Source organism: Hippoglossus stenolepis, chromosome 6, assembly GCF_022539355.2.
Source record: "Hippoglossus stenolepis isolate QCI-W04-F060 chromosome 6, HSTE1.2, whole genome shotgun sequence".
Lineage (NCBI taxonomy): Eukaryota > Metazoa > Chordata > Actinopteri > Pleuronectiformes > Pleuronectidae > Hippoglossus > Hippoglossus stenolepis.
The window spans coordinates 1879204-1906474 of record NC_061488.1 but is presented as its reverse complement, the minus strand read 5'-3'; the positions used below and the strand labels follow the sequence as shown (position 1 = coordinate 1906474).

At 44.3% G+C, this 27271-nt stretch overlaps 2 protein-coding genes across 3 annotated transcripts; both read right to left on the bottom strand.

Annotated features, from left to right (window-relative positions):
* Window positions 1-110: 110 nt before the first annotated feature.
* LOC118110524 (sodium- and chloride-dependent creatine transporter 1-like) lies at window positions 111-11525 on the bottom strand. Its single transcript, XM_047340200.1, has 13 exons — window positions 11080-11525; window positions 9606-9737; window positions 8471-8738; window positions 7090-7222; window positions 5698-5832; window positions 5472-5566; window positions 5138-5271; window positions 2404-2516; window positions 1952-2089; window positions 1205-1307; window positions 666-766; window positions 406-576; window positions 111-267 (listed from the first exon to the last, which is right to left on the bottom strand). The coding sequence occupies exons 1-13, from the start codon at window positions 11411-11413 to the stop codon at window positions 136-138; spliced, it is 1989 nt and encodes a 662-aa protein (XP_047196156.1). The 5' UTR covers window positions 11414-11525; the 3' UTR covers window positions 111-135.
* A 2958-nt stretch (window positions 11526-14483) lies between these two features.
* slc35a2 (solute carrier family 35 member 2) lies at window positions 14484-27054 on the bottom strand. Of its 2 annotated transcripts, none has more exons than XM_035158327.2 (6): window positions 26691-27054; window positions 25218-25400; window positions 24500-24651; window positions 24098-24220; window positions 21493-22103; window positions 14484-14830 (listed from the first exon to the last, which is right to left on the bottom strand). In XM_035158327.2, exons 1-6 carry the CDS (start codon window positions 26752-26754, stop codon window positions 14803-14805), a joined length of 1161 nt encoding a protein of 386 aa, XP_035014218.2. In that variant the 5' UTR covers window positions 26755-27054; the 3' UTR covers window positions 14484-14802. The 2 variants fall into 2 exon arrangements, with proteins under 2 accessions (XP_035014218.2, XP_035014217.2); XM_035158326.2 differs by lacking the exon at window positions 14484-14830 and adding an exon at window positions 20178-20917.
* Between the last annotated feature and the right edge of the window lie 217 nt (window positions 27055-27271).

Here is a 27271-nt window from a genome sequence, read left to right as displayed (position 1 = left end):
AACCAAATCCCCTCAGCCGTCATCACGAACAGGACAGCCTCACGTACCCTCCCCCCCATCAGCTGATTGATCTCTGAGGTCGAGGTGCTCGGTGGGATGGATGGAGATGGAGCTCTGTGATTGGTGGAGCCCAGACTACATGACGCTCTCTAAGATGATGATGTTGTCGTCGGTGCCGGGTGAGATCAGCGTCAGGTCTCTGACGTCGGGGGCCATATACTCCAGGTGATGGGCCCCCAAAACCGGAGTGGTCAGGTGGGCCCAGCGCTGCAACACAGCAAGAAACATCAGAGGTCATGTGACGTCAGCTCAGAGGCTCTGATTGGTTAAAGAGTAACAATCTGTTTCTTAACGGGAAACCACTGAACATCAACTTTTACTGGACTGACAAACTTTGAGATGTACCTCTTTGAATGTTCCCTTTGCTCTGAACAGTTTGTAGAGGACACTGACGGGGATGCAGAGCATGGAGGACAAAGCCATACACCAGCCAATCACCTCGCCCCACCACGGGTACACATACACATTGTTGTAGGTCAGAGGTTTGTAGTTGAACAGGTGGAACATGAAGATGGCCTAAAGACAACAGGATGGAAAACATTTACAAATAGGATTTTTTATTATAGAGAAAGAGAAATCAGTGTTTTTCTACGGTTCAGTCTCACCAGGCAGACACATGGAGTGATGAAGGACCAGCACCACTTCATCCAGGGGAAAGGACGGTAGCCAATCATACGAGCCACATCGTCCATGAAGCGGTCAGCACCTGCGACACAATCAATCAACAAAGTCGTGACTGAACCGTCTGAGACAGAAGCACAATGTTTATACGCTCCAGAAACAAACACATGAACAGATATAATACATATATATATATATATGTATATATATATACATATATTGATACATAGATCTCTGCTCCTCTCTCTGACACCAGCACACGTTACCAACACGTTTGACAACTTTTTTCACAGAGAGGAATAAACTATGAGCTCATGTTAACCACGAGGATCATTTTTACTTTAACAGACTAAACTTTGACCTTCACATCATGTTACATAATTATTCCTGCACTTATTTTAAGATCACATACTTCACTGACACAGTATACTTCACTGACTGTGTGTGTGTGTGTGTGTGTGTGTGTGTGTGTGTGTGTGTGTGTGTGTGTGTGTGTGTGTGTGTGTGTGTGTGTGTGTCATACCGTAGACCCAGGCAACTATTATGCATTCCCAGAATGCTTGCCACAACAGAGTCATTCCACTGGCCGAATAGTAGTCAAACAACTGGAAGACGTACATCCCTCCCTGCAGGACGACAGATAAAGATCCAGTTTTAAAATTTGCGTTACACGTACTCGTCCTCCGGAGAAACTGCAGAGCAGGTCTGAAAGCAGCTTTGTAGATGTTTTAACCGTACACCACAGCTTGGTTACAGAGAGTCTGATGTGTGAGTGTGAACGAGGAGAAAGTTTCCTCCTTCTCTCCCTGAACGTCTGTTCTCTGTGACTCTGCTGAGTGGGTTCCATCTCCTGTGAGAAGAACTGACTGAGAGTCAGCTTCAACTGTCACAACCAGCTCCAGTTGAAGAGTGAAGCTGAACTGAGATCAGTTAAAAACACTCTGAAGTTATTAACAACCAGAGATTATCTCCAATATTCAGCAGGAAACTTAGAAAACATCAAGAATTCTACACAGAGTTTGGTGGATTTGTTACAGCTGCAGCTCTTCAGGGTCAGGAAGCAGAGGATCATGGGTAATATTCAGCATTCAGTTGTGTTTCAGACACAGTCTGAGCGCCACTTTGTTTTTTCTCTACATGAAAACAAATTCATCACTCGGACACAGAGCCCAACTGAGTTAATCAACACGTGTGGCTGCAGGTGGCGCTGTTGCTCAGTAACAGTTGCATAGTGTTGCGTGAACTAAAATCCAGAAAGTCTGTAACGTACCTGCGTCACCATGGAGAGATCAATAATGAAGCACAGTAAACAGCATATCGCCACGGCGATCTCCCTTTTATATCGATGGTTGTATTGTCCAGGGAACAGATCCAGGATTCCAGTGACAAAACCCTCAACGCCGACGAACTGGAGACAGAGACACTGAGTCAATACTTCATCGAACCTCTGAGGGAAAGTCCCAAGTTACAGCAGCTCAGACAGAAAGAAATAAAATAAGGAATTAACATAACTAACTGAATAAATCTAAATGTAAAGATTGTCTAGACATGACATGTTTTCAGCTCATCCACACGGGCGTCTTATCACCAAAGGCTCTGGAATCTCCTGCTGCCTTCTTCATATGTGAAAGACAAATCCCAGGAAATGTCCGACACTATTTTCTCATGTCTGAATACAGTTTATGTTGAATGTTGCAGAAGTGAGATGAAGCAGTCGCTCACCTGACTGTCCAGCCCCAGCAGCAGCAGCATGAAGAAGAAGAGCGCCGCCCAGAGCGGAGCCACCGGCCACAGACTGACGGCCTTCGGATACGCAATGAACGCCAGACCTGGACCTGAAGCACACGTTAGAGGTTAAAAACACCAGTAATAGTTTTATTCTACAGTGATCACAACCGCTCTGTGATAACTTAGAGAAAGATCAAATAAAACTTAATCTTTCTCTTTTTCATTAAATGTTTTTCTAATTATTTATTCTCGTAATATAACAACTTTATTCTGGAAATGTCCAAATAGTTTTTCCTTCATGTATTATATAAATAGTATTCTACTCCATCGTATAAATCAAAATCCTCCATTAAGTTATGTGTGTAAATTCATCTTTAATGTAGTTGGTTACAACTTTACAGGCTAGCGCTAAACCTGGACTTGACTGACATGTATCTCATCCAATCAGCTGTGAGCATCGGCACCTTCACTAACTAAATTTTTTTAAGGATCTGTGTCGACAGGTTTCCTGAGCAGACCCTCATGAAATAAAGACGAGTCACATGTCGTGAGGTGAAAGGGCCTGGTTCACTAATCCCACAGTTAATACTGCACACACACACACACACACACACACACACACACACACACACACACACACACACACACACACACACACACACACACACACACACACACACACACACACACACACACACACACACTCTCTCTCTCTTCATATGAAAGCCTCAGACTGCAGCATGTGAAGCTGGTTCCACCAACTGGTTGTAACAGTGTTGTATTGAGATGCTTCATGTGAAGAGGCTTATAACAATCATAGTACTAATAACAACTGTAATGATCATTATTATTATTATAATAATAATGTTGGGACATGGAATTTGTGAAACAAAGTTCGGCCTATATGTGCAGTCAAAAGCCTGAAGCCGCATGTCCCTTTGTTCTGGAGAAAACCAGACCCTCCAGGACTCAGTCTCCCAGGGGCCTCAACGTCACACAGAGGTGTGAAAACCCCCCCAGGGACCCAAGTTTCAACTCCTATTGGTCACTCTGGGCCCCATGACCTGTGAGGTCACTGGGCCAATATAAGGCCTGTTCCCCCTCTTTTCTATCTCTTTTCTACAATCCCTCCGAGGGGAGAAGGCTGTCCAGCCTCTTTCCATTCACCTCTTCGAGAGGAGCACACCGGCCCTTCCACGAATCCTCTCAGAGGAGAAGGGCGACGGTCAAGCTCACTCTTTCAACTCAAATCAACTTCATGGAGGAGAGTTGCAGCTTCCAGCTCATCTCACCAAGGAAACCTCCTCGCACCAACCTCTAAGCCGCGACGCGATGTCCTGCAGGAGAACTTCAAACAGCAACTGAGCTGCACAGCCCAACAGAACCACGAAGGCAGGAGCCACACAACCAGCAAGACGATTTCACAGAACTTCGAACGGCACAGCAACTTCTTTTTTCTCCTTTCCACGGACAGGTAACACAACTGGGCTTAATAATTATACTAGGCTAAGCAAAGACTGTTTATTCGATTCTGTGTGAGGTTTATAAGTTTGATTTGTGTTGCTGTGATATTGTGGTTACAAGTTATTTGAAAGTTAATGTTAGTTATGCTCTTCAGTCTTTCCTTGCATGCATCTAGTAACTTTCCCTAATTTGGCACCAACACAGACACACGCATATCACAGCACCTAATTATCTCTGACTCCTGCCACATGTCGTAAAACATTCCAAAGGGGGAAGGGTGTTATCTCTTTGGCCAGCCGCCATTTTGGAAACTCGCTGACTCACACAGACACACACACATGCATACTCACATATCTATCTTTGTTTAGTAAGTACACCGTTAGTAATTTGTGTTTTTTATACTTTATTATATTCATAATAAATGTTTTTCTTTCATAAATGTTTTTTCATTAATGTTGCATAAGTGAATTTTGCCAACCTCTACACTGTCAAGAACTCCATATCCTTCAACTTAGCTAACTATCTATATGGTAATTTTGGTTATAGTTATTAAGTTAATTGTTAATCAGAGTTCCAAATTTGTAGTTAGTACTTTTATGAGACTTAATCAATAAATTGGCTATCTTTTCCCTTCCTTTGAAGGGTGGTGCCCCGAGGTAACGTTAATCAATTAAAGTTATTATTTAATATTAATATTTTTAATATTAATATTCAATATTTTATTTTGATAACCAAATTTATTGAATGCCGAAAGGCACACCATTTTATGGTATCACGTTTAATGCATTATTGCACAATAATAATGGTCATGTAAAATGAGCCTTCAGTGAGTGATGAGCTGAACCTGCAGCTCCAACGTTCAGAGACTGAAAATAAAGATGGACGATACATTTCCACTGAAGTATTTCGGATACAAATTCCATCTTGTGGTGATGGAGCCAGAGTCTGTGAGCCCAGGAGGTGTCCACGAACCAAAAGGTCAGCAGTGCAATTCTCTCTCATTCCATGTGCCGACGTGTCCTTGGGCAAGATACTGAACCCAATATTGCTCCTGACGGCTGTGCTGATCGAGAAAGTGCTGTCCATAACTGTCTCAATGGCAAAACTGTTCTGTGAAGAGCTTTGAGTGTCATCAAGACTAGAACACGGTTCCACCAGCTGTCAATCATGACGTCTCAGCCCATTTTATATCATCAAATGACCCCTTAATGTACAGTAGAGCTGGAGGAGCATATTTGAGAGAAACAGCTGTGTGTGTGTTTACCTGACTCAGCGACCTGTGAGATGTCGACTCCCTGCTCATTGGCCATGAAGCCCAGTATAGAAAACACGACGAAACCAGCGAAGAAACTGGTTCCACTGTTGATCAGAGCCAAGACGAAGGCGTCTCTGCAGCAGACGAGAGACGAGCTCAATTAATCATCCATCAATAATCAATATAAGAAATAAAAGAACTAATCGTTCATGAATCGTATAATTATCATTTATATAAAACATCACCATGAACAGATGTTTTTCCAGAGTCATCATTATTTGCTGTGTGTGTGTGTGTGTGTGTGTGTGTGTGTGTGTGTGTGTGTGTGTGTGTGACGTAGTAGTCGTTGTTGAAGCGGTTGTAGCTGCCCAGCGCCGTCAGAGCTCCCAGTCCGATGGCGTAGGAGAAGAAGATCTGAGTCCCGGCGTCTATCCACACCTACACAGAGATCACAGGTCAGAGGTCAGAGGTCAGAGGTGTGACATCATTGGTTAACGTGGAGATGTGGATCAAAGCAGCGTCTCTCTGGGAGAATCTGATCGGATGTTTCTGTTCCACTAACATCTCACCTGAGCCTCCAGCAGTTTGGACCAATCAGGTTTGATGTAGTACATGATGCCGTCATAGGCTCCGGGTAGAGTGACACCTCTGACCAGCAGGATGAAGAGGACCACGTAGGGGAAGGTCGCTGTGACGTACACAATCTGAAACACACACACACACACGTTATGACTGTTATTATGAACATTTGCATAATACACACCTAATGGCTGGTCTGCCACGCCCCCTAACAAAGCCAGGTAAAGCGAGAGTGGCGGCTGACTTTTCCTAAATGCGCCAGAAATATTTCACCAATCACAACCAATCAGAACAGACTGGAATTTATCAGGAGGGGGGGGGGGGCTTAAAGAGACAGGAGCTAAAACCAAGTGTTTGAGACAGAGGCTGAAAGGAGGAGCAGCAGCGATGGACAGTCTGAGGAAGGTCCTGTGTTTTCTGAGCATTAACATTAAAAGTGATTAAAATTATCAACCTGAGAGCGGAACATGTCTCCTGAAAAACTTCATGAAACCTCAAACATCAGAAGGCTTCACTTCTTAAGCTGATGAACAACAATGTAAAGTTTCATGAAGAAATTCCAAATTCTCCAATATTTGAGATCTGGTGCAGAAACAGATCAGTGTCCTACAACCTGAGATCAGTTTGGGTTCATGTTGAACTGCAGCTGGAACCGATCGTGTGAATGATCCTTGAACCGGACTCAACCTGAGAGAAAACAAATATGAAATATGAACCTGATCTGAGCAGTAACCGTCTTTGTATGATGCCAGTTTTTAGGGTAAAACTATAACTCATAATTTACTGAGGATTTCCCAGAAGGAATGAATGAAGGACACATGATTTGCTTTTCTCTGTGTATTAAAATCTGCTGTAATTAAAGAATTATTTATTATTTATTTATTATCAATAATCTTTCATTATACGTCTTAACTTCAGCCTCTGAAAATGAAAATAAAACTTTTTCAGTGAACCGTGATGTCTCTCTCTCTCTCTCTCTCTCTCTCTCTCCCTCCCTCCCTCTCTCTCTCTCTCTCTCTCTCTCTCTCTCTCTCTCTCCCTCTCTCTCTCCCTCTCTCTCTCCCTCCCTCCCTCTCTCTTCTCCCTCTCTCCCTCCCTCTCTCTCTCTCTCTCTCGCCCTGCTCTGACCTGACACTCATCTTTCAGCGTCCTGCTGATGATCAACACTGTGAAGTGTTTGTGTTGGTACAGAGAGCCGTGAGACCAGACACACACAGACACACACAGACACACACACACACACACAGCTTGTGGGTCGTCCTCATATAAAGACATAATGAAACTACAGTTTTACAGTTTCAGTTAAAATTCCTGCTATGCCATGTAAATTCTTTTATTTATTAATATTTATTAAAATGATGATAGTGACATGCTTGTGTTACCTTCCCGGTGGATTTGACTCCCTTCCAGACGCAGAAGTAAACAAGAACCCAGACGAACATCAGACACAGCATGAGCTCCCAGTGAAAGCTCCCAGGTACATCCAGACCCGGCGAGATGTTCAGCACCTTGTTCCTGCACAGAGACACGTGAGGTTTTATTCCACACGGCTGTGACCTTTCAACTGTGGACAGAACCCGGCGATCTGGTCATTGTGTATCTCAGTGTTCTGGAGCCACTGTAGTTTGGCAGCAGCAGAAACTAACAAATTTACACGTGAACATCACAGACCAACAAACACAAAGAGGAATTCTGCTTCTTCATACACTTTAAAAGCATTATTCAGTTGTTCTGTGATGCTTCCTGATGCCATGTGGACGGATGCTGGGTTCAAACTGAAAACATCCAGTTAGCTCCCATCAGTGATTTAACTCTTTATAACATGAGCTAATGTTGTCGGTGTTAGCCAGTTAGCTAACAACAGCTAACGCTAGCTAGTGTTAGCCAACACAAGACATCACTTTGATTCTTGTTGTTTCAGCAGCTTCTGATGACGAATATCAACGATGAATTTTCTCCTTCAGAGTCTGATCTTTGCACTGATTTTACAGATTTATGTCATAATTAGTTAAAGGATTGTTTGACTCTTTGTATTTATCTTATTAAAGAATGTGTCCTTTCTTGTTTTTGTTTTATTATTCCTTACTAATGTGTCAGAGGCGTCTGAGCTTTGTTATTTGTGTCTCAGTAAATCCACAGAGAATTTAAAAGGTGAGTGTCCTCGGTCCAGATGTGACGGCTGAGCAGCAGGTTCTGGATTAATGTAGTTTGGTCATTGATTTGAGTCTGATATCAGTCTGCTTCATGTGACTTATCTCTAATGTTCTCTGATAACCTTGTGAGGATATCGTGCCCGTTCACCTACTGGAGCTAAAAAGATACAGACAACATTTATTGTTCGCCTGAAATTAAATTACAGAAGCAACAGCCTATGCCTGACATTTACAGCCCGTAGAGAACATTAACGTGGAGGTGATTGAACTGCAGGACAAATCAATCACATCTTAACTTCAATACTAAATGATATGTACAAAACTTTTTTAAATCTTATGTCAAATTATATTCATATTTGGTGCCATAATTAATTCTTGGAAAAATCCGCTCAACTTAAAAAAAAATAAAAAATTTGAAAAGTGAGAATAAATTTCATGTCTCAGAACTAAAACCTGTTGAAGAATATTAGAAAAACAAAGCCAGTGTGACCCAACATCACCAGACCAGTTCAACGAGCCCCACCTGAGGTCGCCTCAAGAAAAACTGAATCCAACAAACTGACCCAGTGTCCCGATAGAACACAATCTACTGATCAGAACCAGAACTTACTCCCAGAACTCAATGACGGGCGATCGCGAGGTCGCCAGGTCGGCACAGGTCATGTTGTTGACGATGGTGGTGTTGGCAAGGCTGCCGTTTCTGCATTGCTGATGATGAAAGGTCTCGATGCAGCTGGGCGTGTTCCATATGTTGTCACAGGTGGACCACGGGAGGACGGAGTTAAAAGACTTTATCAGGTAGTAGAAGCCCCAGGTCAACACCATGATGTAGTAGGTGTTACAGAAAAACACGATCACCATGGAGGCGTAACCGAGACCTGAGGGAGAGGACGAAGACACAACATGAAGTCAGTCGCTTTTATGTGACTTAAAATGTGTAACGTGTCTAAACTCATTTTACCGTTTCAATTTGACCACTCGTAGGAAACCAAAGTCACATGACCTCCAAAACCCAGGCACCTGCTTCATACTTGTGCGTGTTTATTACATTCATTTAATACACTGATTCGTGTTTAACTCCCCGTCGGGACACTGCAGATGTGTGTTGACCGTGGGTGTAGTCGCGTGGGATTGTGAAGGTGGAACTGAGTCAACATCAAGTCCACCGACACCAGCTGAGGTTTACAGAAGGTCATTTGCTCCTGTTACCATTGACCTGATAAATAGTTTGTAGGGCTAACAAAGATATAAATAAATTAGATGGCAAAGAAAGGTGTGTGTGTGTGTGTGTGTGTGTGTGTGTGTGTGTTGCTGGTAGTTTTCCAGCCGTGTGTGAAGGCACGTAGAGCAGGATCACAGATTATCACCTCCAGATAAACCTCCACAGAAAAGCTGAATGTGTGTTTTCGGACGTGTCCACTCAAACGCAACTAAACTGCTTACTGCGTGGATTTGTGTCTGTTACCATGGCAACGTGACCTCAGCTGGGATCTCGAAGGTTATGATCACCACCTTTGTGGACTGTCCAGCAGAGACGGACAGAGCCACAGGAAAAGTGGACATGACACATTTAAAAGCCAAAATGAAACTTCCTGTTACCTCGATAGAATTTGAGATTTTGGTTTTAGTCTCACTATCTTAACGATGTAAGATTCAGTGGTGGAAAGTAAGTGGGCGGAGCTTCCTGAAGTTTTCAGTTATCCATGTAAAGAGATTTTAGGCGGTGAATTTGTGGCGTACTGCACCTTTAAAGAGCGGAGCGATGTTCCAGACATTGATGCTGCCGGCCTTCATGAACTGTCCCAGAGCGATCTCCAGGAAAAAGATGGGGATTCCACCGACAAAGACGATGAGCATGTACGGGATCAGGAAGACGCCTGCAGGACGAGACACATGATCAAACATCGACTGACATCATCTCTCTCTCTCTCTCTCTCTCTCCCTCTCTCTCTCTGTGTGTGTGTGTGTGTGTGTGTGTGTGTGTGTGTGTGTGTGTGTGTGTGTGTGTGTCGATCACACCAATTAAAATACCAGGGAGAGTGGTTTCCTAATTGTTCATTCATGTCTCTCGTCTCAGTTCGTAGTAAAAGTAGATGAGTAATCATTCATTCATTCAAACAAACAGTGCATCATAAAATAATACTGCCACGTGATGAGACAGCAGTTACTCCTGAGTCACAGTAACTCACGTCTACACTTTAAACTATTATTAAAAATCCTCATGTGTCACAGCCCCGAAATGATCAGCTGATTCATTGATCCGTCTTTTGAGACTGAATTGAACGCAGCATCTATTGCACTTCTGTCCGTCCTGAGAGACGGATCCTCACATGTGACTCTCTCTGAGGTTTCTACGTTTTCTCCCCATGCTCTTGTTTTTATTTTGTAGTTTTACTCTTGTTGAGGGTGAAGAACAGACGATGTTGCACCTTGTTAAGATCTATGAGACAAATTGTGATTTGGAAATGTGGGCTATACACAAAAAATTTGATGGATTGATTGTCAACTAAATAACAACTGAATGACAGCACAGTCAATTAGCAGTCAGGTTAGCATTAGCACGTCGCAATACAGTATTCTGGTGTGTTAGGCTAGCATGAAAACATGAGCTGCTGGTGAATCATGACTGGGGAAAAAGATGGGAGGTGGCAGGGCAGCTCAATAAGAATACACACAACACACACACACACACACACACACACACACACACACACACACACACACACACACACACACACACACACACACACACACACGAACCTGCTGCTGTCACTCTGATCGATAGCCACACTGATACTGAACAAAGCTCCGCCCCTGTTCAAACCACGCCCCCTGTGTTTAAAGCCACACACCCTCTACCGTCTGCCAAGCTGGTGTGAGGGATTATGGGAAACGACGTTTCACAGATGACACTGTGGAGCTGGGACAGAATCCAGAGTCCTGGTTTGACGATTAATTGATGATCAGAATAGCTACTGATTCATTTTCCATCAATCACTGAATCAATAAATTGATCAATTGCTGCAGTTCAGATGTGAACGACTAAAACTTCTTCACAACCAGAAGAATGAGTTGAAAGTCTGTTTTTTAAAAAGACAAACTGGTTTCAACGGAAGTTTTGAGAGCGATAAACACACTGATGAACAAACCAATCAGAAGCTGGCTTGGTGAGGGGGCGGAGCTTGAGTTTTGTGTGTTTGTGTGTGTATTGGGCCTCACCTCCTCCGTTCTTGTAGCACAGGTACGGGAACCTCCACACGTTGCCGAGTCCCACAGCGAATCCAACGCAGGACATGATGAAGTCCATCTGCCGTGTCCATGTTTCACGCTCAGGGTATCCCGGCTGAGGCCTCGTGACCACGCCTCCTTTCTTGTCCAGACCAACACAAGCTCCACCGCCACCATCTCCAGAACCTTCCACGAGGCTGACATTAGCAGCTGCCGCAGGGGGGTGACCGCCACCGCCACCATTGGACATAAGAAGGGGGCTCTTTTTGGTCTCCTCCAGGAGAACCAGCGAGCAGGAGGAGGCTGGAAGGGTCTGCTTCTCCATCCCTCAGAGCAGGAACCAGGCAGGAACCAGTCCACAAACCAGGAAGGAACCAGGCAGGAACCAGACTGCAAACCAGGAAGGAACCAGGCAGGAACCAGACTGCAAACAAAGAAGGAACCAGGCAGGAACCAGACTGCAAACCAGGAAGGAACCAGGCAGGAACCAGACTACAAACCAGGCGGGAATCAAGCAGGAACTAGGCAACAACCAGGCAGGACTTACTCAGGAACCAGTCCACAAACTAGTCCACAAACCAGGAAGGAACCGAGAGGAACCAGGTGTCAGGGGGTTTACCTTTATACTTGATTCCCTTGAACTCCTTTGATGTTTTGTCCTGTGAAATCAGTCAGTAAAGGAGCAGTCCACAGAAACACCTGGGCTCCTCTCAGCTGTTTTAATCCTGGTGGATGTTCGCTGGTCTCTTCAGTGAAGGATCACTTTGATTCTTCTTTCAGTCCCAGTTTCAAACCAGAGAAGAACCTGCTTCACTTTCACTCAGTTCTTCTGTTTGAGTGTAAATTCAGTTTGGTCAGAGTCTCTGCTGCACTGGTGATATGATTAATATCAAGTGGAGCCTGAGTCTGATGCTTTATTGATCGATTCTTCAGATTCAAAGTAGAAAAACACAAAATCAAAGGTTCTTACAGTAAAGACTGTCGTGGAAATTTCTATTTAATCATACACAAAGTCATACATTGTCTTTCAGTAAGTTCAATTCTAACATCTGCAGATGGACTCGCCCCACACATCACCTAGAGTGACGTGTAACAATGAGCAAAGAGCATAGGAGAATCAATACATTTATACATCACAAGCCCCTCCCTGAGAGGAGCAAAAGGTATTCCTCAGCTCCTTGATGTCTGATCAGGGTGGGCAGACATCCTGTCTCCATCTCTGTCCCAGACCCCTGGAGTGACTTCTGGCTTGAACCATCTGTCTCAGAGACTCCTTATCTTCGTTTACAAGACAAAGACCTCAGTCCTGCTTACAAGACAGACACCCCTGCACCCCTCTGCTCAGACACCTTGAGCGACCCCTGCAGTGAACTGTTTGCTCAGTGACACTCAAAGGGAGGAAGCCATAAACATCTAAGTTCCTTGAGCAACACTTGTAAAGTCTAAGTTAACTCACGGGAACACATTTGTTCATACATCCTTCTACATACATGTTTGTTTCTTCTATTAAACATTACCCAAATGCAGAAATTCCCATCACAAGACGAAGGTTTCTTTCCCCTCTCCCTCTCCCTCTCTCTCTCTCTCTCTCTCTCTCTCTCTACCTCCTCACCCAGTCTATCTCTCTCTCTCCATCCTTCAACCTCCATCCCTTCCCCCCTCCTCTCCACCTCTTTCAGGAGTAGTGTTCCTCCGTCTCTTCCTCTCATGTTGTTGTGTCACGACATGTTGATCTTTGTCCCGTCGCCGTGACGAAGAGAGAAACAAGTTTACAGACTCTTTACGACTTGGACGAAGATTTCACCTCAGACACACTGAACCTGATATGAGGATGTGTACGTGTCACATGTCACGATGGAGCGCACGGAAGATTGACCTGTCTACGACTCCATCAGTCGACTTTTTATCATGTGACTGATAAAACCTTTGAAATCACCGACACAAGAGTTGGTTGGTTTGTTGAATTCCGATGAATGTGAATAAGTCTGAGAGACGATATTCTCCAGTTTCCTGTTGGAGTGAACATCAGGACACAAGTTCAACAAAGTCTCTGAAGACGTCTGAGATAAACCAAAGAGTTTCCAGCAGCACAGTGGAACCAGCAGGAGGCGTCCTGGAGTCCTCCTCAGTTCAGGGAGTTCACTCTCACCTCAGTGACTCCTCTGTCCGTCAGAGGAGAAACAACTGAGGTGATGACATGACTAACACCTGGAAAGGTCCCAGAAGGCCTTAACAGATCAACTTAACTTAGGGTGGGATATATGGTTCCAGCTACTTCCTGTAAACATCTGGAACCATGACCAGCAGGTACACAATTGAAGGGCTGCAACTATTATCTGAAGGAGACCCGTTTTGAGCTAATATACCTGCATTGTATGACCTCCAGTCAATACCTGGTATTATGTGGATGTGCTGACTATTACCTGTGGAGGAGGGTCCTGACTATTATCTGCAGAAGTGGGGGGTCCTGACTATTACCTGTGGAGGGAGGGTCTGACTAACACCTGCAGAGGGGGTCCTGACTATTATCTGCAGAAGTGGGGGTCCTGACTATTACCTGTGGAGGAGGGTCCTAACTAACACCTGCAGAGGGGTGTCCTGACTATTACCTGCAGAGGGGGGTCCTGACTATTACCTGCAGAAGTGGGGGGTCCTGACTATTATCTGCAGAAGTGGGGGTCCTGACTAACACCTGCAGAGGGTCCTGACTAACACCTGCAGAGGGGGTCCTGACTAACACCTGCAGAGTTGTGCAGAGATGAAGATTCTTTCTTCGTTGAATTTGTGAAACCTGTGATTTTAATTCTTCCTGATTTGAGATTATTTTAATCTCAGATTTTAATCTCTGATAATTCACCTGTTGTTTTTTTATGTTGCTTCTCTTCTTCGTTGAGCCTCAGGATGGAGACTTGTACTGAAAGTGTCTGTCGCCCCCTGGTGGCTACTAAATAAAATTACAACCAATATTTAATCTTTTTTTTACCTGAATAAAAAACAATTCTTCACAAAAATAATCTGATCGACTGAGGAATCAATTTAAAAAAGATTAAAAACAAAAAGAAACCTGTGACCCCAAATTCAGAAAGTGACGCACAATGAAAGAAAAGAAAATTCCTCCAGTTTCTCTTCATGTTCTCGAGTCGTCAGATGATTGAAGATGATTCTTCATGTGATTTCTGACGTCAGAGCTTGTTGAGCCTTCAGGGCCACCGTAGTGTGAGAAGAAGAAAAAAAACAGAGTTTGTGTTTTTAATCAGTTTAATGTTTTTAGAGAACTGATAAAACACTTTAATAAAAAATAAAAAGAACTGCATCAAGATAAATAACAGTTTACAACTTTTCTGGAGACTTTTAAGGCACAGAGGTGAAAAAACATTCACAACCTGTTGAGGATTTAAAATACAGAAAATAAACAATTATCATATATAAGCTTATTTAAAAATACTGTTAAACTTTCAAAATAAAACCTGTGAGGTCAGAATTTCCCTTTAAATGAGGCACTTTAATCTTTCAATAATAAATATATTAAATGTTAAACAACTATTTTGAAATGATGCATGTGACCTTATATATAACGAATAAAAACAAAAATAAAGTAAATAAGAACATTTAAATAACACCGTATAGTCCAGGTTTAGATTTTCAGTCATTCTGAGAGCTCAGCAGCTTTTTGTCCAAATGTCCATCAGTCGTCTTTCAGATCCACTCGTCCTCTCAGGATCCTTTCTCCTTACCTGCACACCTGGACGACAGATACAGGAGGAGTGAGGGAGGAAGATAGATAAATAGAGAGAGAGAGAGAGAGAGAGAGAGAGAGAGAGAGAGAGAGAGAGAGAGACAGAGAGAGAGAGAGAGACAGAGAGACAGAGAAGCAGAGAGAGAGAGAGAGAGAGAGAGAGAGACAGAGAGACAGAGAGACAGAGACAGAGAGACGAGAGAGAAGGAAGATGATGGTAAGACTGTTCCACTTCAACCAGGTTTGTTGGATAAGACTAAATTTCCCTTAATTCAAGACCACATGTGTCAACCTCATGGTGGCGCTAGAGTAGAAGTCAGATGATATGAGTTGATCAGCTGATCTTAATGATGTCATAATGTTACAGTGACTAACTAAATGTTTTTAATGATGACATCTTTTATTTTACTTACAACATTTTCAGGAAAAACTACAAAAAGACAATGTTTTCCATCCACTGATGAATAGTAGAAGTCAGTTCATAAAGATAAATGGTAGGTGCCCCCTGCTGCATTTTATTTATATACAGTCTCTGATGGTCTTTATATACAGTCACTGATGGTCTTTATATACAGTCGCTGATCGGCTTTATATACATTCGCTGACGGTCTTTATATACGGTCGCTGACGGCCTTTATACAGTCGCTGACGGCCTTTATATACAGTCACTGACGGCCTTTATATACAGTCGCTGACGGTCTTTATATCGGTTGCTGACGGCCTTTATATACATCACGTTATAATCTGTTTAGCTGCTTATATCATTCACTGACGGTCTTTATATACAGTCGCTGACGGTCTTTATATACAGTCGCTGACGGCCTTTATATACGGTCGCTGACGGCCTTTATATACAGTCACTGACGGCCTTTATATACATTCACTGACGGTTTATATACGTCGCTGACGTCTTTATACAGTCCTGACCTTTATATTCTTTCATCGCTCATATGCTGACGGTCTTTATATACGGTCGCTGACGGCCTTTATATACAGTCGCTGACGGCCTTTATATACAGTCGCTGCCGGTCTTTATATACAGTCGCTGACGGTTTATATACAGTCGCTGCGGCCTTTATATACAGTCACTGATGGTCTTATATACAGTCGCTGACGTCTTTATATACAGTCGTGAGTCACTGACTTATACATTCACTGACGGTCTTATATACAGTCGCTGAATCAGTCACTGACGTCTTTATATAAGTCGCTGCGGTCTTTATATACAGTCGCTGATGGTCTTTATATACAGTCGCTGATGGTCTTTATATACAGTCGCTGATCGTCTCTATACAGTCACTGACGGCCTTTATATACAGTCACTGAGCCTATATACAGTCACTGATGGTCTTATATACAGTCGCTGATGGTCTTTATATACAGTCGCTGACGGCCTTTATATACAGTCGCTGATGGTCTTTATATACAGTCGCTGACGGTCTTTATATACAGTCGCTGACGGCCTTTATATACAGTCGCTGACGGTCTTTATATACAGTCACTGACGGCCTTTATATACAGTCGCTGACGGCCTTTATATACAGTCACTGATCATCTTTATATACAGTCGCTGACGGCCTTTATATACAGTCACTGATGGTCTTTATATACAGTCGCTGATGGTCTTTATATACAGTCGCTGATGGTCTTTATATACAGTCGCTGATCGCTTTTATACAGTCCATCATTTATTATCGGACGCCTTTATATACAGTCACTGATGGTCTTTATATACAGTCGCGATCGTCTTATATACAGTCATGATCACTTACAACTGATGGTCTTATTACAGTGGATCGTCTTTATATACAGTCACTGATCATCTTTATATACAGTCGCTGACGGCCTTTATATACAGTCACTGATGGTCTTTATATACAGTCACTGATGGTCTTTTATACAGTCGCTGATCGTCTTTATATACAGTCACTGATCATTTTATATACAGTCGCTGACGGCCTTTATATACAGTCACTGATGGTCTTTATATACAGTCGCTGATGGTCTTTATATACAGTCGCTGATGGTCTTTATATACAGTCACTGATGGTCTTTATATACAGTCGCTGACGGCCTTTATATACAGTCACTGATGGTCTTTATATACAGTCACTGATGGTCTTTATATACAGTCGCTGATGGTCTTTATATACACTGCACCGCTATGTGGAAACAGAAGACACATGCAGAAGTGAAGGTAAATTAGATGGAAACTTCCTGCACGTCTCCGACAAATTAAGACAAACTCCAGAGTTTTTGAGTCCATATACTTGTTTATATAAAAATTTACCAAGAGAAGTTATGTACAAATTCAGAGGCATTGGTACGAATCAACAATCAAAGTGCAAAATAACTGATCAGTGATGAATCGTTTGGAGGAATTGCACATATTTCATCAAAATCACTTCCAGGCAGGAAGAGGAAGTTAAAAAAGATCCGGTAAGACAAAACAAATCCTCCAACAGTTGTTTGAAAACTACTTCAGTAAATCTCACAGGATGTTTTCAAAGTGCCAGCAGGTGGCGCTCCACACTCTCAGCTGAAAAAGGTCCAGAAAAAAAAAAGAAAATATATAAAAGAATAAACAGAAAAAAGAACATATAATTTGCCAAAACAGAATTTCCAATTCGCTATAGGAAAAAGGTATTTTTTGCAAAACTTCAAATGAAAAAAAAAATCTGTAGATTCTACAAATTCACAGATTTCTTTAACGTCAATATTTCGTTCAAATTTTACAACAAAAGAAAAAAAGGCTTATTAACGGAAGCCCTGAGCGGCCAGAGTTATAAATATTAACTTGTTAAATCAAGATGATGTGATAATTATCTCGTGATCACTGAAAAACTGAAAATCTTTTCTAACCCCCTAACCCTAACACACACACACACACACACACACACACACACACACACACACACACACACACACACACACACACACACACACACACACACACACACACACACACACACACACACACACACACACACACACATACATATATATATATATATATATATATATATATATATATACATATATATATATATATATATATATATATATATATATATATGATTAAACCCAAGACAACTGAATCAAAAACAACGACCGCTCTTGGCTTCCTAACTCAAACAAAACAAATTAGTTGCCATCAGTGACGACTGAATCTTAAAATCGGACTCTTTGATAAATCTGATGATATTTCATATTTTTCTAACTTAACGGAGAAGAGCAGCTCTGATTGGTCATCACAGAAGCTTCATTTCCTCTTCCTGTTTGTTCACCACCACCGAGAAAATAAACCAACAGACAGTTTTATTTCCACATTAAATAAAACAAGTGACATGGTTATAAAAAGCTTAGAATCCTTCCCAGCAGACACAAACTGTCTGCTTATACTTTAACAAAAAGAGAAAATAACTATATGAAAAATAATATATATTTTTTTATCCCTTCACAGTTTGATTCATTAAATTAAAAGTAAACTGACTGATGAAAAACACAAAAAGTCTTTGTTGTCTCCACATCGAAGTGAAGGAAAACTGACGCCATGATAAAATAAATATGAACCCTAAAACTGATCCAGTTTCCTCCTAAAATAATTTTTTAATTCAATCATTGTGCTTTTTAAAATGTTTCAGTTCAGCAGGTTTATATAGTTTGATTAAACACAAATGTTTAGGGGTAACATAATACAAATTTTTCTTATTTGGTCCAAAAAAGTTTCAACTCAACAATTTTATTGGGAGAGACTCAGTAAACTCACCAGCAGAGGGAGCTAATTTCTGTCTGAAAATTATTGTAGTATTAAATTAAAACCAGATTTTGACAAGTTGAAGATCGTTTATCAGAAAATAAAGTTATGCATTTTTAAGTGTTGAATATTCTCTGTGGATTTAATTGTTATAAACTGAATATTTAAAAAAGGAGAATCAATCAATAAATGAACAAACTCAGCCGATGACATAAATACAGAAAGTGATGAAGCTGGTGATTAATCAAATCAGAACAAAGTGAAACTGTTTTCCAGATTAGATATTTGCACGTAAACAAAATGTAAACATCTAATTATTAACAAACATTAATCTCAGAGTTTCTCGGAGAAAAATGACGTAATTTCTGTCTTTATTGTGTTTCTGTGTTTGACGACGATCAGCTTCAGGAAAATCATCTGTAAAGTAACAGAGCTTCGTCTGTGGGTCTGTGTGTAGTGTTAACCCCGCCCACCTCCACCACCATCAGTGGAAACGACGCCCAGATTAAAAACAGATTCTCGCGTTAAACTCGTCATCAACTTCAATCGATCCGGAGACAAAAAAAAACAACAACAATAACCCCCAAAAGTCAAACAACAAGAAAAACGCCAAGAAGCAGCTCGACTGAAGCAGGAACACAACTTCCCATCATCCACCTGGGCTATGATCCACACACACAAGCAGAAGAACATTCAGGACGCCGCCGCAGGACGTCGTCTTCAACGAGACGCCTGCAGCAGGACAGTTTTGGCGAGAACAAACATTATGATTACTGTGATTGGTGAATTAACGGTGCTCCGAGCAACGAGCACATTGCCGTCAGCTCCCGTCAACCCTGCTCGCCAAACTGATTAGAGTTCAGCACCTTCACGTGATGGGACGGGAGCTGGTTCGGTCATTTAAAGCAGAACAAAGACGACGTTGGCGTGAACGTCTCACCGACCACACGGCGTATGGCTTCTGTACAGATGAGAGGAAAAGGCACCAAACACACAGTCCGTCTGCAGACCAGCGCCACAGCACGGACAGCAACCGACAGGAAACCTGTTTGATCCGCGAGACGTTTTCACTGTGCATCAAAATCAACCCGCCAACGACAACCCCCGCCTCCAGGTCAGAAACCAAAACGATCAATGGAACGGAGTCATGAGATCAGCTGATAAACAATCATTCAATTTAAAAAAGGTGTGACACATAAAAACATCCATGTTGAGTTCGAACACAAAGTTTTGATGCGATCGAGTATTTTTGAACAATGTAGGATTTAAAATTTAGAAACTGATGATGAGGATTAAAATCACTTCAACACGACGTCACATGACCGACAGGTGATGACCTCGTGTTGCATCATCACATCATCACTTCTAACAACCAGTCACATCCACTGGTCATGTGCTGTAAACAGGAAGTAGATTGTCTCCTCTGCAGTTGGTTGCTTAGTAACAGAAAATCCTCTGAAGGAGGAACAGTGATGGTGAAGAGTCAGAGCAGGGATTTATTTTCTCTGAGCGACGACGAGGTGGAACTGTTACTGACAGGAAGTGTTAGCGACGCTTTGTATTCAACACTGGTGGTCGAGTCATGTGACTGATAAGAACCAATCAGGAAGTGGACGTGGGCATCTCAGTTTCTGTTTGTCCAGACTAAAGCACAAACCCAGAGTTTTCAAACTAAAACGAGACCACCAGCGTTTATAGAAGTCTCTGATTCAGAGGCTGGAAAAGTCCAGAGTGGTGTGATTGGCAGGTGTAACCATAGCAACGGTGGTGAGCTTTAAAAGTAAAATGTAAAAGTGTGGGCGGAGCGTCTGTCTGGTTAACACACCAATCGTCTTCATCGTCAAAAACTTTACAACATGATCCTATTGTGAAGTTTTAGAGTTTAACCATCTACGTCCCTTCTCAACAACCGATTATTTTGACTTTAGGAGTCGTCATGGAAACTGCGATGGACATGTTTCTCCGTTTTCAGACTTTTTAGAAACGGGGCGCCGAATGTTTCGTCTCAGTCTTGATGTTCACGACCTGAGCTGCAGCTGTTCGTGTGTCGGCTGCACAGTGAAAACGTTCGATTGGTTCATCTTCAGTAACAATGATAATCAGTATGTATCAGCTTAAGGCTTCTCCTCTGTTCATTCAGTTAGTTAAGAGTTTAAGGCAGAGAGGGCGATTACACAGGAGACAGACAGTCAGATGGTGGTAAGGGTATCTGAGACACAACATCTCCTTCCTCCTCCTCCTCCCCCTCCTCATCCTCCTCCTGCTGCTGATGTGCTTTCAACAGTGGGACTGTGATGTGGACGGCAGGGGGAGGAGTCACGCCATCTCCATTTTCTCTGAGGACGGTGAGGAAAGACATGGAGTTAGTAATTAGAAGCAAAAAGCAGAAGGGAGGAAGAAACATCTGGATCGTTGCCCTCCTTCTTCACCTCCTTCATCTCCTCCTCCTCCCACAGAGGGGGGCAGGCAGAGTCGCAGCTGGAAAGCGATTGTCACCTCCTCTTTTGTCCTGTCAATCACAGGAGGAGGAGGAAGGAGGCGGCATAGACCCATCAGAAAGAGGTGAGTAGTTTTAAAAGATGAGGAGGAAAACAAAACGTCTCCTCCCCTACCTTCACCATCATTACATGTTCTCAGAGGAAGGGGGGTAGGAGGCGTTACGGAGGAGGAGCACATGAGCAGGAGGTCAAAGATGGTCGGGGGGAAGGTGAGGAGAATGATTCAGCGAGCAGAAGACCTTTACAGAGCGAGAGGTGAGAGAGAGAGCAGCAGATGAAACTCAGCAATTTGACCTCTAACTCCGACGAGAGAAGACAGGAAATGAGCACCGCCACACAGAGAGCGAGAGCGAGAGCGAGAGAGAGAGAGCGAGAGCGAGAGCGAGAGAGCGAGTCACTTCACCAGCACTGACTTTGGCAGAAACGCCTCCAATTCATCGTCTCCACCTGTCCTCGGCAACACCGACGACGACGACGACGACGACAACGACAACGACGACGACGATGACGCGGAGCTTGGGGATGAGGAGCTGCCGCCAGGCGCTTTGGGGAGGCTATACATGTAGACGGCACCGATGACAAGCCCCGCCCCTGCTGTGAAGAGCAGGTCCACATGGAAACTGAAAAGGTAGATGGACATCACCGTGGAGACGATGATCGAGAAGGATGTGGCGAAGCCCTTGAGGATGTTGTCGGCGTACTTCACCACCACGGCCACCAGCAGCCCGCCGAACGCCTGGTTGAAAATGACGCACCACACCATGTCGGTGTAGCCGAACAGGAATCCACGCTCGGCAACAGCAGGGCCGTCGTTCCACCACAGTCCCAGCATGCCGAGCGCCATGCCGAAGATCCCCAGCTGCACGTTCCTCACCCAGACGGAGGCGGAGCTCCCCTTCAGGATCTTCTCAAAGTAAACACCAGCGAATCCCGACGACAGGCAGCTGATCACGACGGCGATCAGACCCACCATGTAGTTCTGACTGGAGTTGTCCGACGCCTCCTTGTTCCCGTCCTGCTGCACCTGCAGAGGAAAGATCGACCAATCCGCTCAATCATTGATCTGCCGACAGTTCACTCACACACAAAATAAGATCGATCGATCAGAATTTGATCCTTCATTACTTTCAGGTGCTTCCTAACACGTGTTCACGAGCGACACACCAATGTCACAATACTGATGTTTGTCGACATTTAACCTGATCAACGTTCCCATGATTCACTGTGTTGACATAAACACTGACACGGCGTGTCCTGGTGTAACTCGAGTGACAGGCACTGGATTCGCCCGATGGCCTCTGCAGGTAAGAAACACTGAGGCTGACGTTCTCCTGCTGCCCTGTATGTGTGCAGAGAAGGTTGAGGCAGTGCAGAGTATCTCCTGAGTGTAAACAGCCTCCGTCTATTTTAATATCGTAGTTTGGGTCAGAAACTGTTGGTTTACCTTTCAGAGCGCACGCGTTGTACTTTCAACACTTTCATACCACCTGCAGGCTTGCTGCTGTCACGACGCCCTGTCCTCACGTTACCTTTCCCGTCTAAACTGATCTCAAACATAGCTGATCGAGGTGCACCTGTAACCACGGTTACCTTCAAAATGCTCAGAAAACCAGAGACAGAAAAGAGAAATTTACATAAAGTAAAAAATTATAATAACAATAGATAAAATTAACACTTGAGACGGGAGACAGGTGAAGAGATGGGTGACAGGAGAGGAGACAGGATACAAGTGAGGAGACAGGTGAAGAGATGGGTGACAGGAGAGGAGACAGGAGACAAGTGAGGAGACAGGTGAAGAGATGGACGACAGGTGAGGAGACAGGAGACAAGAGAGGAGACAGGTGAAGAGATGGGTGACAGGTGAGGAGACAGGTGGGAGATACAGGAGACAGATGAGGAGACAGGTGAAGAGATGGGTGACAGGTGAGGAGACAGGTGAGGAGACAGGAGACAAGTGAGGAGACAGGTGAAGAGATGGGTGACAGGTGAGGAGACAGGTGAGGAGACAGGAGACAAGTGAGGAGACAGGTGAAGAGATGGGTGACAGGTGAGGAGACAGGAGAGAGGAGACAGGGAGACAGGGAGGAGACAGGAGAGGAGACAGGAGACAGGTGAGGAGACAGGTGAAGAGATGGGCGACAGGTGAGAAGACAGGTGAGGAGACAGGAGACAGGTGAAGAGATGGGCGACAGGTGAGGAGACAGGAGACAAGTGAGGAGACAGGTGAAGAGATGGGTGACAGGTGAGGAGACAGGAGACAAGTGAGGAGACAGGTGAAGAGATGGGTGACAGGTGAGGAGACAGGAGACAAGTGAGGAGACAGGTGAAGAGATGGGTGACAGGTGAGGAGACAGGAGACAAGTGAGGAGACAGGTGAAGAGATAGGTGACAGGTGAGGAGACAGGAGAGGAGATGGGTGACAGGTGAGGAGACAGGTGAGGAGACAGGAGACAAGTGAGGAGACAGGTGAAGAGATGGGTGACAGGTGAGGAGACAGGAGACAGGTGAGGAGACAGGTGAAGAGATGGGCAACAGGTGAGAAGACAGGTGAGGAGACAGGAGACAGGTGAAGAGATGGGCGACAGGTGAGGAGACAGGAGACAAGTGAGGAGACAGGTGAAGAGATGGGTGACAGGTGAGGAGACAGGAGAGGGGACAGGTGAGGAGACAGGTGAAGAGATGGGCGACAGGTGAGAAGACAGGTGAGGAGACAGGAGACAGGTGAGGAGATGGGCGACAGGTGAGGGGAGAGGAGACAGGACACAGGAGACAGGTGAAGAGATGGGAGACAGGTGAGGGGACAGGAGATGAGACAGGTGAGGGGACAGGACACAGGACACAGGAGACAGGACACAGGAGACAGGTGAGGGGACAGGTGAGGAGACACGTGAGGGAGGGGACAGGAGAGGAGACAGGTGAGGAGACACGTGAGGGGACAGGAGAGGAGACAGGTGAGGAGACACGTGAGGGGACAGGAGAGGAGACAGGTGAGGAGACAGGTTAGGGGACAGGAAGTACCTGTACGATGGCGACTCCAGCGAACAGCAGTAGCAGAGAAACCCACTGGACTTTGGACAGAGACTTTCTGAGCATCATCACACTGAACAGAGCTGTGGTGAGGATCTTCAGCTGATACGTCACCTGAGGGACAGAGACACGTTATTATAGATGATATTTTATACACTCATCCAACATGTAGATTCATCCGCAGCTGAAAATAGTCCCCTGCAAATACACATTTTCCTCCTGTGGTTGAGAAAAGCTACAGTGGCAAAAACTTTAAAAAAATAAAACTACTTATGTGTGATTAACGTCCAATGGGCTAACAGCTACAGACAGGAAGTGATAATCTGCTGGTTGACAGCAGGTGAAAAAGTAAGACGTGTTGAGCGGGTCCTGTGGGCGTGGCCTGTGTCAGACCTGGAAGGAGGCGGCGGGCAGGTTGGAGATGGCGACATACTGCAGGTTGTTCTGCAGCGTGTAGATGAGTGAAGGTACGGAGAGTTTCAGAGTGTCCTTGTACTGAAACACGATGGAGTCGAGCAGGAACAACACCGTCTCCTTCACGTTAACTGAAGACAGAGAGAGACGTTCTATCACCGGCCTCTGGACGCTAACGTCCAAACACAGAGACACTTCACATTCATTTTGTACAACAGGAGGAAGTGGAAAAAAACTGAAGGTCTTTATATACAGTCACTGACGGTCTTTATATACAGTCGCTGATCGTCTTTATATACAGTCGCTGATGGTCTTTATATACAGTCGCTGACGGTCTTTATATACAGTCACTGATCGGTCTTTATATACAGTCGCTGACGGTCTTTATATACAGTCACTGACGGTTTTTATATACAGTCACTGACGGTCTTTATATACAGTCGCTGATCGTCTTTATATACAGTCACTGATCGTCTATATATACAGTCGCTGATGGTCTTTATATACAGTCACTGTGGGTATTGATCGTTTCCAATCTTTAAATTATTTTTCTTTATTCATCATTATTGTTTGAGTCAATAAAACATCAGAAAACAAAACACCTGCTTTATTCATTCAAAGATACGAGACGAGAAAATGATTCAGCGAATTCAGACCTAAAGTCACCGAGAAAAATCTGTGTGTCTGACGAACTTACATTTCTTCTGCAGCAGGATGATGAGCAGACACGTCAGGACCTTCAGGATCTCCGCCATGACCACGGCAGACGTCGTGAAGAAGCGCTCACCCGGCAGCGTGCGGACATATCGGATGCTGAGGATGAGCGAAGCATTCTGGAACACGAGCACCACCAGGCTGACGTACTTCAGCCTTTTGTTGACTGCACGAAACAAACACACACATCAGACGTCTAATGAAAAACCAGCACGCCGACATGTGACCACGACATCGAGCAGTTGTTTAGTTTGAGGTCACTTCTTCTTCTCAGTAAAGAGTGTTATGGGGTCATGGGGGTCGGGGGTAAGCTGCTCCTACAATGTTCAACAAAGAAGCTTTTGGGTAACATTTCATTTAGATTTATGAAAACCGTTGAACTCATGAAACATAGCAAGATTTACAACAAGACATTTTATTTTTTGTCATCGGATCAAAGCGTCGCCATAAAACAGGAAGTTGTTTCAACTCAACCAATCTGCCCCAAGACGGACATAGCTCCACCTTCTGACAACAGAAAATGACCCTTCATTCAATTTACACTTTCATGGTCTGTTCCTCACGTGGTCGACAGCAAACTGGACACAGGACAAGAACTGATGTCCACAGTTTGTGATGGTTGAGGAAGTGCACAGGTGAATTAACAGGCAACTAACCGACAACCCCAGATGTTCACCAGAGTGCGAGGGCTCGTTCAGCTTTGATTTAGAAATGAGTTTTTTTATCCATCACTGCGACTCGTCCTCACAAACTCTGACTGTTTCACGTTAACAGGAACAAAGTTTGTCTTATTCTCTTCAGACTGCGTCAGCCTTTATTTACCTGACGGTCACGTAACAACACAAACCTGGAGCAGGCCAGGGTTCGCCTGCCTTGCTCAAGGGCGTTTCAGTCACGGAGTGCTCATTGTCCAACCGTCAAACCAGAGATTCAAGATTTACAAGATGTGTCTCTAACCTCTGACATGAGCTGTGAGGAGACAGACTCCTGAGCCTGAGGGAGGGAGTTACCTGTTGACAGGTGTGTGTGTGTGTGTGTGTGTGTGTGTGTGCGTGCGTGCGTGAGTGACAACGTCACCAGCTCTCTAACAACTGACTACTGAACCACACCTGAAACACACACACACACACACACACACACGCTAACATGCTAACATCCGTATCAACGTTAACACACACATAGTAACTGTTACACAAACACACACAAGCACAAACACACACACACGTAAATACACTCTCTCACACACACACACACACACACACACACACACACACACACACACACACACACAACAAACACACACACACACAAATACAAGTAAACACACAAATACAAGTAAACACACACACACAGACAGACAAACAAACAAACACACACACACACACACACACACTGCCCCCCTCCTCCAGCGGGCCGTGGTCTCCCCGGCTCTCGGCTGTGTCCCTCCCCGGCTCACCTTCACTCTGGCCCCGGGTCGCTGTCTTCTCCTCCACCTCCTGCTTGTGCTTCTCTCCTCCCATGCCTTCGCTCCTTCCGTCCGACCGGACCGAGCCTGCTCCCGGCCGCCTGCGCTGCTAACACCCCGCTAGCCTCCCAGCTAGCCCCGGCTCACGGTTCAGACCCAGCCGGAGCACCGAGCACCGGGGGAGAGCTTTCTGTTTCAGTCCGGGATAGGGTGCTAGGAGAGGCGGGTCCGAGCGGGGCTGAGGACCGAGGAGACGCGGGGGAAGAACCGGGAACATGAGAGTACGAGTCACCGTGGAGGGTCTGAGGTGTCCCGGAACCGAACTACAGCTGAGATCCCTCTGACGACAGGAGGAGCCACTCTGACGGGAAAACACACAACAGGAAGTACTCGGGCCTTTCAGCGAAACACTACAGAGTACAAATACTACTACTACTACTACTACTACTACTAGTCCTGTATTCAAAATATAAGCAGTACAAATTTACTAACAAGAAAATAATAGTCATAATAATAATATAACTTTATTTTTTAGCATCTGTCAAAAAAAGTGAAAACATGTATTATTATCG

What these genes read in the sequence shown, in the direction of transcription:
- LOC118110524 (XM_047340200.1), bottom strand. Translation starts at nt 11,413, where the DNA reads ATGGAGAAGCAGACCCTTCCAGCCTCCTCCTGCTCGCTGGTTCTCCTG. An exon ending in GTGCTACAAGAACGGAGGAG is followed by an intron (nt 9,738 to 11,079) that starts GTGAGGCCCAAT and finishes CTCGTCCTGCAG; the next exon opens with GCGTCTTCCTGATCCCGTAC. An exon ending in ATCTCTCCATGGTGACGCAG is followed by an intron (nt 1,308 to 1,951) that starts GTACGTTACAGA and finishes GTCGTCCTGCAG; the next exon opens with GGAGGGATGTACGTCTTCCA.
- slc35a2 (XM_035158326.2), bottom strand. Translation starts at nt 26,754, where the DNA reads ATGGGAGGAGAGAAGCACAAGCAGGAGGTGGAGGAGAAGACAGCGACC. An exon ending in CATCCTGCTGCAGAAGAAAT is followed by an intron (nt 24,652 to 25,217) that starts GTAAGTTCGTCA and finishes CTCTGTCTTCAG; the next exon opens with TTAACGTGAAGGAGACGGTG. An exon ending in TTGGAGGCGTTTCTGCCAAA is followed by an intron (nt 20,918 to 21,492) that starts GTCAGTGCTGGT and finishes CACCGTCCTCAG; the next exon opens with AGAAAATGGAGATGGCGTGA.